At 34.4% G+C, this 19,093-nt stretch overlaps 1 protein-coding gene across 1 annotated transcript in view; it reads right to left on the reverse strand.

Annotated features, from left to right (window-relative positions):
* Window positions 1-12,429: 12,429 nt before the first annotated feature.
* The window catches only part of LOC110030128 (lycopene epsilon cyclase, chloroplastic), a 48,568-nt gene continuing 41,904 nt past the window's right edge, over window positions 12,430-19,093 (reverse strand). Inside the window, exon 11 of the mRNA XM_020732704.1 lies at window positions 12,430-12,771. Within this exon, the coding sequence (XP_020588363.1) occupies window positions 12,606-12,771 (166 nt within the window). The 3' untranslated portion in view covers window positions 12,430-12,605. The remainder of the gene's footprint in view (window positions 12,772-19,093) is intronic.

Here is a 19,093-nt window from a genome sequence, read left to right on the forward strand (position 1 = left end):
GATATTGTACTTTAAAGAAGGGTATTTTCTTGTTTTTTTTGTAGATATATCAATTTTAGGTATTTGGAGCAAAATTAGCAAAAAGGACAAATTTTGAAGCCAAAATATCAAATTATGGGAATTTTGGCTTCTGTTGCACCAGATTGGAGCTAGAAATGCCATTTTACAGAGAGTTGGAGCCCGATGCACCAAATTGGCGCCAAAATTACCCTTTTACAGAGAGCTGGCGCTAGAAAAGCCAGCTTTGGTGCCTGAAGCACCAAAACCTAGAATAACACGTTCTTAAGCAAGTTGGTGCTAGATGTGCCAGAACCAGCACAAGATGCGCCAGTGATGACTTTTTGTGGATTAAGGTAGTTCGGAACAAATTTTGTGTGAATATCAAAAGGGACACTTGTTTTAAACACCCTTGAAGTGATTCAATGCATCTAGACACTTTTAAAGGTTATTTTATGAAGGGATATGTCTCTTGGATCAATGAATAAGTCTTTTGAATTGAAAAGGGTTGACTTTTGATAGAATTTTGGAGGGAATTTTGAATTTTTTTTTAGGGAGAAAGCCTTTAATGAAAGAGAGGGAATTCTGGGGCTAGAGAAGAGTTTTTGGTGTGGCCTGTAAGGGAGGCAAAAGAGAGAGAGAGAGAGAGAAAAAGTCAAGGGCTTGTAGATTTTCTTCAAGGATTGTAAGAGGAGAGTGAAGGTGAGAGATTTCTTCTTCATTACACTTCTAAGAGAGCATTGAGAGAACTTGTAAGGAGAGAAAGGCTTGAAGAGAACTTCAGGGGATTTGCTTGGGAAGGATTGTGAGATAAGTTGTGTCTTTTATTTCTTTTGTATTATAAACTTGTTTCTATATATGAAATTCTTGTTTTGTCATATCCTTCTCATGAATTCTGAGTAGTCTTCTTTATCCTTCTCCATACTTTGACATAATGTTTTATGAAGAATTGATTTTTTTTATACAATTTTTAATTTCAATAATTTATGATGATTTGAACTCCGATCTTCATTTACTTTTCGATCTCGCAAATTGAATTGCTAAAATGTGTTGAGAAATACTTGTTCTGAAAAGGCCATGAATTCTACAACATGGTGAGAATCACATTTGATTTCATGGGAGAGGATGTCATCCATGGAATTGAGTGTAAATAAATAGGGAAATATAAAATAAATAGGGAAATAAATAGGGAAATATACTTTGTTGGATGCAGAATTGGAGATTTTTAAGTGAGATTAAAATTCCCAATTTGGTCCAGTTGATTAGAAACTAATGCAAGATTGTTAGCTCGTAGGTGACGGAGTAGTGGAAGCTCTAGAGTGGAAGTCGGTATGCTCACATCTTAACCACGGAATTAGGGACCAAACTCTGGATTAGTCAATATTTTTTATGCACTCGAAAAAGGGTAAGGAATATGATTGCTCCTGTTTGGCACAAAATAATATATATATATATATATATATATATTCAAATGATTTTAATTTCTTCACAATCCAAAGATAGATGTGAGTTAATAGGATTCCCAACATAGCTCTGCTCAGTGTTTCTTCTCTGAGAGGCTAGCCAATGTGCAGGGCAGTTGCCCTCCCTAGGATGTATTTAAATCCACCCTACAGCAGTGTAAAAGTGCAGTCAACTGGCTTTTTCACTTAAGTAGATTCCAAGGAGGAGCTTCATCATCAATAGAAATATTAATGCAAACAGTAGAGTCAGTTTCTACAATCATAGGGCCCATATGACATTGATGTGCAATTCTGATAGCCCAGTAAATAGCTCTAAATTTTGCCTCTAAAGCATCAAGGGCCACTATAGGAGCAATGAAATACAAGATAGGAGTGCCATGAGAGTTCCTAAAGATTCTTTGAATACCAGCATTACCTTTATAAAACTACCATCAGCATTAACCTTCAGCCTACCATTAGTGTGGGGCTCCAAAAAATTAATCTGTATTTAGGTGGATGAGAATTGGTCTTGATTGGGGTCCAATTCTTGATAACATTTGGGAAATGATGATACTTAATCAATTTTTGAATGTAAGTGGTGCAGTTTAATATCACAGAATTTGATCCAGGGAAGTGTTCATCAAACTTGATTCATCAAACTTGATTTGATTTCTTGATTTGATTTCTGCACATTCATATAAACCATGCAACCAAACAAGGGATTACCAAAAGCTTGCTGTTATGTCAATCCTCCTAGCAAGTAATAAACTTAAACCAACTTAAGTGGCAAGTATTAATGTTCAGAAGATTTATTAGTTCTGACCAGATTCTTTCGGAGAAATTACAAGTGAAAAAGAAGTGGTCCAAAGATTCTTCAGCAGCATTGCATAGATGGCAGATAGAATGTTCTCTCAGCCCTTTCATCTTTAAGATGCCATCAGTAGGGAGTAAAGAATGTCAAAGTCTCCAGCAGAAGAAGGACATAGAAGTGGTTAGAAGCTTACCCAAAATTGCTTTTCCCCAAGTTACTGATTCTAATTGCACAATTAATGATAAATGTAGGTATATAACTTCTGGGAATGGGCTTTTTTAGTAACAATTTTATCTTTGAGATTAGATGAGAAGGGAGTATCCTTAACCCATCTAACATGTTCACTAGAAAGTACATTGTTAAGCATTCTACAGTTCCACTGATCATTAGACCAATAATCTTTGACCTGACAGTTAAAGTTGGGGTTGGAGCTAAGGCACTCAAGCTTCTCCCCATTGCTAACCCAGTGATCTAGCTAAAAGTTGACTTGTCCTTCTCCCAGCTCCCACAAGAAAAGTTCCTCTGCCTGGTTTCTGATATTCAACATTTTGGACCACAATCTAGAGTCCCCAACTTTTTTGGTTACCAAAGCAGGGTGTATAGCACTGCAAAGATTGATAAAACTCTAGCTCAAAGACTATTTTGGTTACCAAAGCAGGATGTATTTTGGACTACAATATTTCCCCTTAAAAAATCTATCCCAAAGACTATCATGGGCCCTAAATTTGATCCACAGTTTGTAAAGATTGATAAAACTCAAGTATTGGAAGTCCTTGAAGCCCAGCCCCCTAGCCTGCAAAGGCTTTTACACATTCTGCCAAGAAAGCCAGTGGCATTGCTTCCTTTGTCCAGACCAAAGAAATTTATTGATCATTCTTCCAATTGCTACTTGTGTACCCTTTTGCATAGTGAACATTTGAAGGACATATGATGGCATGACAGTCAAAATGCTCCTCAAAAAAGTGATCCTCCCACTATTTAACAGAAAAGAATTAGTTTAACAATCAAGTTAGGCTTTGATTTGATCAATAACTTCTTGAAATTGGATTTGTCTAGTTCTTCCTTTAAGTAATTGTACACCAAGATATTTAATGGGGAGATTAACATAGCTAAAACCATTGTAATCAGAAATCCAATGCTTGATCTGAGGAGTGGAATTAGTGTTAACAATAAATTGACATTTCTGTTGGTTAAGGGCCATACCTGAAGCATGTTGAAAGTGGAGGAGACATTTGTATATCTTCCCGACAGTATTTTTTTTGAAGCATTAGAGAAGATAATTATATCATCAGCATAAGCTAAATGGCTTATGATAATATTGGATCTGTGATGATATGCCAAGTGAGGTGAGGTAGTAAACAGTTTATTCAACTGTCTAGAGAAATAATCCAGAGCTAGAATAAAGATTGTTGGAGACAATGGGTCTCCCTCCTTGATACCCCTGGAAGCATTAAAGAAGCCATGACATTTGCCATTAATCAGAATAGAATGAGCATTGCACTTCATCCACTTGTGAATCAAATTGATGAAATATTCATTAAAGCCTCTGGCAGATAAAGTATCTAGAATAAAGTCCCAGTTAATGGTATCATAGGCCTTGTTTATATCAAGCTTGAAAATGGCATTTCTCCCTCTACATTTTTTATTCAGATCTAATAGGAGTTCCTAAGAAAGTAGAATATTGTCTGTAATGTTTCTCCCTTTAACAAATGCCACTTGATTGTCACTGATAAGGTGCTGAAGGTGTGGTTGAAGCCTGAAAACAATAATCTTGCTGATCAATTTGGAGATCACATTAGTTAGGCTGATGGACCTGTAATCTCCCTAAGTTTTTCTATTTTGATTCTTTGGTATCAAAGTAATGGTAGAGGCACTGAAGTATCTAGAGGGATCCACACCATGAAAGAAGTGTTGAACAGCCTGTATAATATCTTTACTAGTCTTGCCCTAAGTAGCTTTATAAAGATTAGAGGTATACCCATTTGGCCCAGCAGCTTTTATGACCATCAATGGATTCTAAGGCAAGCTTATATATATATATATATGGCAATTGTTACAGTTTTTGCTCTGCTAGGGTTTGAGCACTGATAGACCTTCCTGGCGGCACCATGGAGCTAGGTGGAGGAGCTTGGTGTCTCCGCCGTAAGAAGATCTTTTGTCTAGGTTTGAAGTTTTGGAATCTCTCTTTGCTTGAGACTTTCCCGGGCAACCTCTTTTTGAATCTTGGCTACTGTTCCATTGACTGCTTGCTAATCTTGGTGGACCGTGTTACTGTTCCATTGCTTGCTAAGCTTGGTGGACTATATTTTGGTTCTCTTTTGCTAGTTTTTTGTTTATAAATAGCTAGTTTGTTAGTGGACTAGTTGCTTTGATTTTTGGCTGTTGTTCCATTATTTGCTTGGTGCATATCACTAGTTGGTTTGTTAGTGGTGCTTGCTATTCTTTGGGCTGATAGCTTCTTTCTCATTTTTTGTTTCATTGGTTATTTTATCAATGGATTGTCCCATTGATGTTGAAACTAATGCTCAATGAGCAAAGGCTATATTTGCTGATGTAGTTAGAAGTGGAATTAATGTTCCTAAGACTTTTGAGCACTTGGTGTTTCCACAAACCCTTCATGATTCTGCTACATGGAAGGGGGTTTTCCCTTGTGTTAACCCCTTGGGGATGAAGGATGGGGAACCAGCCATCATTTTTTCCACACAAGAAATTCAATCTCTTAATGAATTAATTAAGTTTACTCTAATAGAAAATTTTCAGTATGGACATTTTATGACGAATTATGTAAGGAAATATTTTGATGAGCTAAAGTTAAATGGCCCTTGGAAATTGGGTTTGCTGGATGGCAGGCATTTGTTAATTAAATTATCTACTGAGGAAGATTATGCAAGAGTGTTTGCTAAACAGTCCTTGATTATTAATGGCTAATTAATGGAACTCCAATGAAATTGGTGAAGTGGACACCTGGGTTTGATCCTAATAAGGAACCCCCAATTGTTCCTATGTGGTTTAAACTCCTTAATCTCCCTATACAGTATTATCATCAAAATATGCTTTTAGTGTCAGTAGAGCACTTGGTTGCCCTCTAAAATTTGATGTTCCAACCTATATTATGGCTAGGCCTGTTGGGGCTAGATTTCTTGTAGAAAGAGATTCCAACTAAAATTAGGGTGATTTTTCCATCCAGGATTATAAAAGTTAGAATAAGGATTGTTATTTTGATTATTTATAGCATTTAAACTTTCATAAGATGATTGAGTATCAATGATCTTTCCTAGTGAATTTTCCTTTAATACTGGGGGTATTTGAGAATAGTTCACTCCTATTTGATTAATCTTTTTCGAAATAGCAGCAATTTAAGATGCTAAAATAGACATTGCATCAGAATCATGAATACTAGCTACTCTCTTAGGATTTACCCTTTCAGAGGGCCATTGAAAATTGTTAGTAGTCATTTCTTCAATTCAAGAAAATGCTTCATCAAAACGTTTTGACATTAGTGATCCACCCGCAACATCATCTATAATAGAGCTAAGTAATCCTATAATCCATTATAAAATGTTTGAATTATTAACCAATCTGGTAGAGCATAGTGTGGACATTTTCTAAGAAGATCTTTAAATCTTTCTCAAGCTTCATATATCGACTCCCCTTCAAACTGACAAAAAGATTTAATATCATTTCTATGCTTAACAGTTTTCGAGGGTGGAAAATATTTAGCCAAGAATGTTTTTGATAGTTCTCCCTAAGTTCTAATAGGTTCAGGTGCTAATGAATTTAACCAAGCATTAGCTTTATCCCTTAATGAAAAAGGAAAAAGTCTAAGCCTAATACCATCATTAGACACTCCGTCACAAATCTCAAGAAAACTAGCAAGATGTAAGTTAGGATCTTCAATAGGTGATCCTCCAAATTGAAGGTGTTCCTCCAACTTGATTATTTTGTACCATTTGGATATAAGCAGGTTTAAGCTCAAATGAATTAGCAGCAGCATCAGGATTTTGAATAGTCAAATGAAGTTCATCTGCTATCGAATTAGCATAATCTTTTAAAAGTCTTTGTCGATTTTTGTTTAGTTGATTATTTAAGTTATTCGTCATTTTGTTTAAGTTTTTAATTTATTTTTGTTATTTTTGAATTTTTATATTAGTAAGCTCTAATTCTGAATCGTAAGGTACTAAACCTTCAGATTCAATATTTCGCAGAAAAAAATATAATAAGAAAAGAAAATTTTCTTAAAAATAACTCCTAAAAAAATATATTTTCTTTTTGGATTTTTGAATTTTTTTTTGAATGTTTTTGAATTTTTTTAATTAATTATCTCTAGATTTTTTAATTTACGAAATCTATTTAATTTTCCACCTTTCCCGACAATGACGCCAAAAACTTGATCTCGAGTGAAATATAGTTGTGTAAAAATTATATAGTTGACTCTGTTATGCAACAGTGCGAAAAGCTTTATGCAATATTTTATGAATTAAAAATTTAAGCAATTAAAATTGGGATTCTACGCAAATATACGTATCATAATCAAGTAATAAAGAACTTTCTATTTAAGCCCCAAATATCGATCCCACGAGGAAGGTTTAAATTTGAAATAATAAATTTACTAGAAAATTCACATAAAGTCAAAATGAAATTACTGTCTCTAATTTTGAATGTTGAGATATTATTAGAACTAAATTAATTAACTAATAACAAAACTGAAATACAAAATTTAAACAGTAACTACTAAACTATTAAACTGTGTTTATGTGATGAAGATTTATTATGTGAAAAAGCATCATTCCTACTACAATGAGATTTTCGTAAAATGAGATGAGATAAATGGTTTTAATATGTATTGTGCCAAATAAGAGAAGTTTTAATTCTCTACCATGATACAGTGTTATAAAAAATTAGTGGTTAATCCCAGGTTTAGTCTCTAAATCCGTGGCTAGGCTAAGAGGATACTGGCACCCACTCCAGAGCTCCCACTTCCCTTCACTTGAAGGCTAACTCTCGCTTTAGTTTTTAAACACTAAGATCGATTAAGGATTTTAGTATGTCACCATAAATATTCTCCAATTCTACACCCAACAAAGTATATTTTTCTATTTATTTGCACTTACTTTCATGAATGAAATTCTTCTTCATGAAATCAAATGTGATCCTCACTTTGTTGTAGAACTCATACTCCATTTCCCAAATCATATGTTTCACAATATATTTTAACAATTTAATTGGCCAAATCGAAAAGTAAATTAAGTTTGGAGTTGAAAAATCATCACAATTTATTTTATATTTTAATATTAGCACATACATATTATCTCTTCATTTCATCATATCTCAGAGTAGGGAGAAAGATAAAGTAAACTACTCAAACTTCATGAGAAAGATACAACCAAACACAAATTTTATATATAAAAGAAAGTTCATACAACACCAATAAATAAACAACACTTATCTGAAACTCTTTCTCAAAGCAAATCCCTTCTAGCCTATTCTAGGAAATGTAGGAAGAAGAAATCTCTCACTTTTCTCCTTCTCCAACAAACTTAGAGAAGAGTTCACACTTAATCTCACCACAAAACTCTAAATTATAAGAACAACAGGCTCTAAATGGTTGTAGAATGAAAAAGGAAAGAATATGTGATGCATGGAAGGTTGAATTGGGGCAATGAGATGTCAGGAAGAGTCACTTTTCGGAACAATTTTGGCACCAAATAAAGCCTAGAGTCGGTTCTCCAATAGGTGCCTCCAAAAACTTTTTAAGAAACATTCAAATTTGTCAAATCTTCTAAAAATAGGGGCTGAACCGACATTGGTACCGTCAGCGCCCATTCTGGCACCAATGGCGCCAATGTTCCGCAATTTAATTAGCTGGTCTCTGTCAAACGACGCCGTCGGCGATGAACAAATTTTCAACTGCTTCATTTTTGCTCCAAATTTCATTCTTTTTGCTTCTTTTTTGCTTCAAATCCTAAAATTCAACCACCTACAGGAAAACATAAAAATGTCCTCTATTAAAGTGCAATATCACAAAAAATTAGTATAAAATATGGGTCTAAAAATTCATATATTTTTGGTGTATCAATACGCTCGACAACTTTCATCCAATACTTTAATTACTTATCATTTTAAGGAGAAAGTTAAAGAAAATTATTCAAAATCCATGGAGAAAACAAAACCACACTTTATTTTAAAAGTAGAAATCATTATCAAACCAACAAGAAGTCTCGACTAAAACCAAAAGTAGTTTAAAAACAAAGATAAAAACTTATCTCAAATCCTCCACCAAACTCTTGAAGTTCCTTTGAATCTCTTCTCTCTTACAACACTCTTAGCTCTCACATTAAAACTAAAAACAAAAAGGAAAAAGTAAATTTGTGGTGGCTGAAAAATCTCTCCAAATGTTTCTCCACGAATTTCTTCAAGAACTTTTCAGGACCCGCCCTTTTATGTTCTCTCAACTTCCTTCTTTTATAATTTTCCAAGAGGTGTCTTGGTATCTCTTTAAAATATGTCCTGATTCGATGTATTTTCTAATGGATGCCTCCTTTCTTTCACAAGTCTTTTAGCCATATTTTCATTTCTAGTTGCCATAACCACCTTCTTTAGCAAATAGGTTCCTAAAATGATCCTTCAAAATTCGGCAAAATGAATTAACCCTTCAAATAACTAACTCTGGCGCTTAAGCGCGGGGCCTCTAGCGCTTTGGCGCGACCTTCTCTGTTTCACCGACGCTTAAGCACCAGATCTGGCGCTTAGGCGCTAAAACACTTTTGCACCATTTTTGCATTTTTGCTTCACATTTGATCATTGTTTTCATTCCTTTTAGCATCTTCCACCTTTTTACTTGTACTGAAGGAAAAATACACAAATACGTTCCATTAAAGCGCAATATCTCAAAAATAGATAAAAAAATATGTCTAAGAACACTATATTTTTTAGGTGTATCAGAAAGCAAACACCAAGGTGATATTTTTGCAAGCATAAAACCAAGCTACAATAGAATGATTTTTCTATTGTTGTTGAGTCCTTGGCTCAGTCACAGATTTCCAAAATCAATGATTGGATTACGAGATTTGAGGCCAGCTTCCGATCGTCGGTATCAGCTGCTGGCTCAAAATCATCCTGTTGAAGTTTAGTCACTCACCTAAAATCAGCTCATGTCGGTCGATGATCGCCAATGTCTAACCAGGGGCAAAGTCCTCCCTTCCGGTTGATGAAACCCAACTAAACATCGGGCCAGCCAATCGCGAAGCCTCCAGTCGATCACTGAAAAACCTCTCACCATTCCACCTAAGTCACCAAAACCCCACCAGTTGACTTTTTCCACCATAATATTGTGATTCAAGTTATTATAAACTAAAATTAAGAAGACATTGAAGTATAAGACATTCAAAATGTCGTCGATGAGACTCTAGCGACCGGGTGACATGAAAGATTAAGATCAATTTTGTTGAAGAAATAAGTTTTAATGAGATGTTTTTTGGATTTGGAAATTATGTTCATAACAAGAGAAAGTTGTGCCTATGGTTTTCCTCTTCTCTTTGGTTGACCATTACTAAAGGTCGGGCCAGTTGTCGGCCAACCTATTCTAAAGGCCAACCAATACAGCTGACCAAATAGTTGTGGCAGACTCTTTTCAGCAGCTAAGCTTGTTGCTGACTGAATAATTTCATCGACTTAGCACGCTTTTAGTCAACTAAATGTCGGTGGCTCACTCAATCAAGCGATCAATAAAATTGCTGCACCGATCAATCCAACAACCAACAAGTTGTCACCTGGCCAATTCCAGTGGCTGATCATGTTTTCGGCCAACCAAATTCCAACAAGGTCGAAGACGATAATGCCACTGCACTCAAGGCAGCCAGAGGAAACGCTCAACCTCAAGGTTGGTTGCCAAAGAAGCATCAATCGGTCGCCAACGTCGCTTCCGCCGGCCAAAAAAGGGGAAGATTTACGTACATAACACCCAATCCTGTCTCTGTATCTCTAACCCCTAAACCTTGTTATTTCATTTGTTGGCTAGTCTGACCAGGAAGATTTGCATGGATACCACTCTTTTCTTCAACTGACTGTCACTCTTGCTTGAAGAAACACTCATGGTTTCCAAAGAATCATCAATCGGTTGCCAATGCCACATCCATTGGCGTAAAAAGGGATAATTTACATACATATCACCCAATACTGTCTTTATATATCAAACCTCTAAACCCTGGTATTTTATTTGTTGGCCAGTGTGAAAAGAAAGATTTGAAAACATACCATTCAATACTGTCTCTATACACTAACCCATAAACCATGCTATTTTAATTTTCAGTCAGTGTTAACATGCATAACTCTCTTTTCTTCGACCAACCACCTCTCTGACCAATCATGTCGGCCACCTCTCCGATCGAATAACTCAAGTTAGATGGAGAATTTTCTGATCGACTCCATAGGGTATGGAAGTTCACGAGCATAGGTTTGGTTGCCAAAAGAGGCTTAAAACAGTAAACAAAATATATGTGTATATATATAAAATAATAATATTATATAACTATCAGATTTTGCAACTTCAAAAAATAGCACAGGAGAGACATGATCAAATGAAAAATAAAAAGACTGAAGAAAGCTGATAGAAAGTCAACTGACCAAAAAGTCATGTGGCTGAAAAAGTTGGACCAAAAGCCTAAGCAACCAAAATATCCATCAATGATATTCTATTTTATCACTTCTTTCTCTAAAATATATATGTCAACTTTTCTAATTTTGTTATCTCCTATGTCGGACTAAGACTTGAGGCACTCGAAGAGTTCTCGGAGAATTTGAATTCAGAGGAACAGACAAAAGAATCTCCAACAGGACAAGCACATAAAGACTCTCCTCCAGCAAAAAAAGATCTCCTCTGGGACAGACACATGAAGACTTCCCAAAAATTAGCAAACAAAACTTTCTTCCGGAACGAGCACAAAAAGACTCTTCTCCGGGACGAGCAAACAAAAGACTCCTCAAGGACAAGCACATAAAGACTCTCCTTCAAGACATACTTTCCTTCGAGATGAGCAAATAATAATCACTAATTCAACACCAAGCATAAGGAAGCCTGACTCCGAACTCGACATTGATAAAGCTCTAGAGACCGTTTCTTACCAAAATATGGACAAGCTCTGCGATGGGTATGGTGCAAATCACCCCAGCAGCGAGTCTCAACGGCTACCCCCAAGTAGGTAGTGACATGATCTACCTAAGGCATAACGACAGGTGTAGTCCAACCGGGGCGACAGACTTATCGAGCAACGAACTGATCAAGCAAATGAGACATGGGCATCATAAGACCTGGACCGAGCGATAAATACAAGTCAAAAATTGACAAGAAACATAAAAACATTAAATAAAAATAAATAATTTTTTTTCTATTGAACCAATTGCAACTATGGACAGAGGATTCTCCTTCTTCCCCAATCGTCAAGATCGTCTCCAAAATGATTTCTCAAATCTTATAGGCAAGACATAAAAAGAGTACCCAAAAAATAGAGTGAAATTAATGCATTATTTAATTAAAATTTTGTGGCAATCAAATGATAACAAAGTCAATATATTTTTGACCGACAGAATTTGGCAAGAGCATGACTAACATGATCCATAACTCTATTAATAGTATTAAAGAAATGCTAGAATGTCAATTATAGAGCTCTAAGTGTTAAAAATATTACTAAAAAAATTGTGTGAAATACGTAAATCAGCACCAAGAAAAAAAAAAAAAACTTACGAGAGACAAATAACATGATAACTAAAGAACGCTGAGTAATTATTTTTATTTTTATTTTATACATTTTTTTAATATATTTTTAATATACCTTTCATGCATTTTCATAATTTGTATTTTACAATATAGCAACTCATTTAAAAACAATTTAAAATAATTTCTATTTTTTAAAATACAATCACCGCCCCTCCCCCTGCAATAAGTGCAGGCTACCGCTCGTTACAATTGCGTGACTCTTAGAGGCTTTCGATACTTGCTTATAACCATCGAACACCAGTATCACTATTCAAACTTTTAAAAACAATCATAATGAAATAAACATATTTTATTTCAAATCAAAATATTAATAAAAAAAATAAGAAATAGGAAAAGAAAAACCAAAATGATCCGAAATAATCCCTTAAAATTCTTGAAACTAAAAAAAAAATGAAAAAAAACTGGCGATTGGTAAGAGCATTTTGCAATAACTACGTGCATCTCTCAAAATATGCACAAATTGAATTTACTTAATTTTGATGCTTATTTGCAATATTGAAGGGAAGCACAAACCAGAATAGCCAATCCATTAGAAAATGAAGGATGATCCCCAAAAGATGCAGAAATAAATGCGCGTTATATTTTACAGGGTAAGGTACTCCCGAATCATAGTTAAGCCAGACGGATCAGCAAAGAGATGCCTTACGAGGGAAATTCTTAGGCTGTTGGGTGCTATTGCAAACATGTAGAAGGAAAACCATATAAGATCCACCGAAGAAAGTGTGGAACCCAGAAAACCCTGCCACATCCTGCGAAAAGACACAAAGGTTGAATGTTGAACATCATAGCACACAAAGTTAAATGATTGTCACTCCTTAATCCCCATCATGCGCAAGTAAACTATTAAGTTTTGAAGTCAAACATTCATAAAATAAATAATTGTTTTAAATGCAGAAGCTACCATCAGCTGCTAGGAATATTAATGTGCCATTAGATGAAGTTTCAAAATTTTAATGTAAATTTATAATCTCAAAGCACACAAAAATTTTGGATTATAATCTTTTATAATTAACTCCATATTCAAATTTTAATATCAACTTCATGAAGATTGTGCTTCGATGAGACATACCAAATGATATTGAACGCCTAAATTTGGCTCCAAATTAATTTAAATGAAACAACAAAAGATCATTCTCAAGTTGATCGTATTATATTAACAAGCAACTCATGCACATATGCAAATTGTCTATACATTGTGATTGCTCCTCAGTTGCCTGTCACTGCAGTTTAGATTTATTTGTCATCACTTCATTTGCACTAATTCAAGCAGTCAACATTGCTCTCTTTGACTTCCATTAAAAAAATATATATTTATAGATGCATGCTACAAATAAATTATTTTATTAGGCCCTCTATGGCAGTTAGAAAACGAATTCTAAAACATACTATCATAATGCACCTCTAGCTAGCATTTTGAATATAAATTCTTTGAATATTTCCAGGCTCATATTGATGTGAGAAATCATCTATGTAACTTGCACGACATTACATATGTTGATTTAATGGTGGAAGTTCTCCCAATTATTGTTCAAACCTATCCTCAAAACATGATTTTATGTTCAATTCTCTTCAAGAGAAAGTAACTAATATTTCTCCTTTTGGCCGTTCATGTAAACTATTTTAACTAATACTAAAATTATCACTAGTAAATTTTTACAAATTCGTGAAATGTCCCGTCCTTTCTTCCTTCTAAAAACAAAATAATGAATATTAGTCGCGTGTTTCTGGTTATGATTGCCCCAATGAAAATATAGACTTTCTAATGGATAAAAAATTTCATGTTCTTTAAACTAGAAAAGACAAAAGTCAAAAGAAAATTTAATACTCTGTTATCTTTCAAAAGCTTTAAGCTAATCAATCAAAAAGAATCTTTGAATTCTTTTCTTTATTGAGGTAAACTTCTTTTTTTACTCTCATTTTTTTATGATTATCATCGATGTATTTATATCATTTTCTAAATAATACATTTGAATTAAGAAAAGAATATATAGCAAATGAATGATTAAAAACTTCTCAATGCTTTGCATAAAATTGAAAAAAACATCTCATACTCTAAATTCTACGTGCTTATAGTCGAAACAAATGTTTCCATGAGACTAATCATGTTGCGAAATTTTGGGTTCATTAAAGCACTAAGATGTTCAAAACAAGAACAACAACAAAACCAATAACAACAAGCCTTTATCTCAATAAGTGGAGTTAACTACATGATCATTTTTCTCCATCGTGTCCTCCTGTGTCATACTTTATTTAACTTCAATAAGTTAAAGCTCATTTTTATACATGTCCAAGTCTTCTATGGTCTACCTCTACATTTCTTAACATAAGTTAAATCTAAAAAATCTACTTCCTAACTTGGTCATCAGATGATCGATGTTTAAAGTAACCATGAATCCACCTGAGCATTCTCATCTCAGTGACACTAATTTCATGCTTCTCTTTTACAGGTCAACATTCATAAAGTATTGCAGGTCTCACCACTAGTTTATAAAATTATCCTTATAAGTGTTATTTTGCTATTACAAAATATGCCGATGCATTTCTCCACTTCAACCATCCAACCTGAATTCTAATAATAACATGTCCATCTATATCACCATCACTTCTAACAGCAGACCTAAGATATCTAAAACATTCACTCCTTTTAATGACTTGATCACCCATTATTATAACCCACCACTTGATCTAATACTAATAAAATTACATTCCATGTATTCAATTTTAGATCTACTCAAACAAAAGCCATTAGACTCCAAAGTTGACTTTCATAATTCAAGCATATTCTAAACTCTATCTAGTCTAATGCACAAGAAGGATATCCTCAGTGAAAAGCATACACCAAGGTACATCTTTCTATAAATATCCAGCAAGACCATCCATAACTAAAGCAAAAGGATATGGGTTTAAAACCGATTTCTAAGGTAATCGTACTTAAATAAAAATTAATCGTACTTAAATAAAAAATACTTGGTTAATCTTCCTTATGCCGAAGACAAGTAACAACTCTAATATACACATCTTTACTAACCTGAATAAAAACAAGATCAACCTTTATTTAGTAGAACTCTCCAAAATAGTCCTCTTGAAATGTTATCATAAGATTTTTTCCAAATAACAAAAAATTATATGGAGATTCTCCATATTGTCTTTGTACTTCTTCATCAAACCGCTCAATGAATATATAACTTTCACAATAAACTTTTCCAACATGAATCCAAACTGGTTTTAAGAAATTTCATATCAAGTCATAACCTATGTTCAATAACTCTCTTCCATAACTTTAATGTATGACACATTTATAATGTATGACACTTTTATGCAACCCTTTATTCTTAAGAATAGGAACCAATAGACTTCTTTTTCACCCATTTGGCATCATTTTAGTTTTTAAAATGACACTAAAAGGTTTAATGAGCAAAAAATTTCCTAGATATTCTAAATATTTCAACACTTTTACTAAAATACTATTAGATACAATTGATTTTCTACACATCATTTCCTTAATATTTTGACACCTTCATTTTATTAATGTGACAATAGAAGTAAAAAAACTTTTTTATTATTTACTCTATTAATATAAGTAAAGTCGATTGTATTTTCAAAATCATCATTAAAAAATTATCAAAATATGTCACCCACCTATATTAAATATTCTCATCTAAGTAAATTATTTTTTGATTTCATCTTTAATACATTTTACATGAACTAAATATTTACTTTTCCTATCTATTTTCTTGAGTAGTTTATATATAAAATTTTCAACTTCATAAAAGCTAATTTTTATAAAATCACTAAAAATAAAATTTTTAGCATAACAAATTATTCTTTTAGGCTTCCTACAGACTGCCGTATATTATTTATAAGTTTTCAATCTTTTGCATATAAACCCGTTTTTATAATAAATTCTAAAAATTTTTATCTTTTAAAAATTTGATAAATTTTTTATCTTTTCTAATTCTTCAACTCCAGTTGGAGAGCCCATAATGCCAAAACCTACAATCAGACCCATGGGACGAAAGACAATCAATTTTGCAATTATTCTTGAAGCTCTCACCAAGATGCCACTATTCATTTTGTCAGCAATGACATGCTAGACGACCCTTTTGAGTTGGTTCCCTTTATTTTTTTATCCTGTATGGCTTAAGGTGAACGACGTAGTGGGATTCATGTAGAACTAAATAATGTATGGCTTATTGTATAAAAAATTATCTTAATTTACTATAACTAAATGAAAATATGACACTAAATAGGACGCAGTGGAGAAAAAGGATATTAGGATTCATGTAGCCGACCCCACGTAGTGGGATTAAAGCTTTGTTGTTGTTGGTGTTGTTGTTGTATGGCTTAAGGTGAACAACGACGGTGCCCTTCAACCTTCTAGAGCTGTCAGAACTAGCATTAACATATGTGACAAGCGGGGATTAGGCCATGTTGCTACCGATCACTGCCTTGAACATTGGGACAACATTTAACTGGAGCTTCAAGCCATTAGATGTTTTCAAAATATATGCCACTCGTTGATGTTGAATACAAGGGCATCATCATCGAAGGGGACAACGCCAACATTATGCACATTTTGAGGACTACCAAGAGGGACTTTTAGCGTCAACAATCACATGATGCTCCGGATCTCACTTTTCTTTTGAACTTCAAGCAAGTTTTATTTTTTCATATGCCACGTGAGTGTAACAGGGCGGCTCATTTTTGCGTCAAGCTCGTCTTTCATTGATATTTTTATTTGATACATCTAGATGGAGATAGGGATCTTTCTTCTGTACTTGTAAATGACATGTCTCATTTTTGTACATAATAGAAGCACACTGATATAATCTTTGTGCCTTCTTAGACAATATTAATACAAATGCATATTTCCTGGAAATGCCATCGATAGCTAGTTTAAACAAAGCCCGATCTTGTGAAATCCTCAATATCGTCTTCTCTTAGGGCTCCGACGAAGCTCGAGGCTGCTCTCTCTGGCGACACTCATGTCTGTTTTTTTCTCACTGAAGATGCTCTGGGATAGATTTCATTCTGAGATAACCATTGCTTTTCGATCACTCCAGTTTCTTTCATATTATGCCAACATTATGCACTTTTTGAGAACTACCATGAAAAGGGACTTTTGGCGCCAACGATCACATAAAGCTCCGAATCTCACTTTTCTTCTAAACTTCAAGAAAGTTTTATATTTTCATACGCCTCGTGAATGTAATAGGGTGCTAATTTTTGGGTCAAGCTTTCTTTTTATGCCTAATTCATTTGATGCGTGTAGATGACAATAGAGATATTTCTTCTATACTTGTAGCCGACATGTCTTACTTTTGTACATAATAGATGCAATTTTTGTACCTTCTTTGATAATAATAATACAAATGGATATTTCCTGGAAATACCAAGGACAACTAGTTTAAACAAACCCAATCCTGTGAAATCCTCACTCTCTTCTCATTTCTCTTAGGGCTCCGATGACGCTCGAGCTGCTCTCTACAGCGACACTCATATCTGCTTTTCCTCTCTGACGATGATCCTGATAAGACCTTTGGCTCCGACAAATAGATTTCATTCAGAGGTAACTATCGTTTATCGATCACTCGGGTTTATTTCATATTATGCCAACATTATGCACTTTTTGAGGATTACCATGAAGGGGGACTTTTGTCACCAACGATCGCATGAAGCTACGGATCTCACTTTTCTTTTAAACTTCAAGTAAGTTTTATGTATTCATACGCTTCGTGAATGTAACAGGGAGGCTCATTTTTATGTCAAGTTTACCTTTCATGGTTATTTCATTTGATCTATGCAGATTACGATAGGGATCTTTCTTCTACACTTGTAGCTACATGTCTCATTTTTGTACATAATAGATGCACATTTGCATAATTTTTTTACCTTCTTTGATAATATAAATACAAATGGATATTTCCTGGAAATACCATCGATAGCTAGTTTAAACATAACCCGGTCCTGTGAAATCCTCTCTTCATCTTATTTCTCTTAGTGCTCCAATGGCGCTCACGACTACTCTCTCCGACAACGCCCATGTCTGTTTTTCCTCTCAAACGATGCTTTTAGCATGACCTTTGGCTCTGATAAATAGATTTCATTTCGAGGTAATCGTTGTTTTTCGATCACTCAAGTCTCTTTCATATTTATTCGACGATTACTATTGTCGAAGTATTAATGTTATGTGAATGATTTGGGTGGTATTAATATAAATGCATTAAAGTTTCGTTGTTAAGATATGTAATTACATATGAATTCGGTGAGGGATATCTTAATTTGGTGTTTTCACTTTATATGAAAGATTTGGGTGATATGATTGTAAAAATTACATGTTATGTGTTAAATATATAAATACATAAGAATTGGGTTTACTTTAACGTGTATATATATATATATATATCTTCGACCCGCATGTTTCGCTGCTTCGCGCTGGTCATCTGCTACGCCGCTCAACGGTTCCGCTGTTTCTACTCGACTGTTCAGCCTGTTCTGCTTGCTCGACTGTTCCGCTTGTTTTGCTCGAACCTGGTCGTGGGCAGTCTGCAGGTGCGCCAGCCAGTTTGTTTCCTGCAGTGCTTGTGTGAAGCACGCTAATGGCCTCTGGCCTTTCCTACGCCGTCGCTCTCGCTGGTGATAACCCTGCCAAACCCTCTGATGCTACAGTGGTCATCAAACGCAGCTCCCCTTCTTCTCAGATAGTTTGACATTCCCGCAAATGTACCATGATTCTATTGGAGAACCTGGAGATTACAATATCATCAAAACAGTAGAGAGAAAGACAGCAAACCAACACTATTCTTCTCTGATGCTGAAATTTCAACTCGTGCAGGAAAATACAAATTTATATTAATTAGAAAGTTTCAATTATGTCGCCCTAAGATGAAGACTTTCAGGAAGAAATTTGAAGATTTCAAACTAGTTGGAGCTTGGCAGGTGAGTTTAATTTAACAGAAGACATGTAATAATACAGCTAAGCATAGAAGAAGATCACACAGATTTTCTCAAAGAAATTCATCACAATCGAGGGTAATCATATAAAATTGCTCAAATGGACCCCTGATTTTG

This window comes from Phalaenopsis equestris, unplaced genomic scaffold (assembly GCF_001263595.1).
Source record: "Phalaenopsis equestris unplaced genomic scaffold, ASM126359v1 Scaffold000662, whole genome shotgun sequence".
NCBI classification, from domain to species: Eukaryota; Viridiplantae; Streptophyta; class Magnoliopsida; order Asparagales; family Orchidaceae; genus Phalaenopsis; species Phalaenopsis equestris.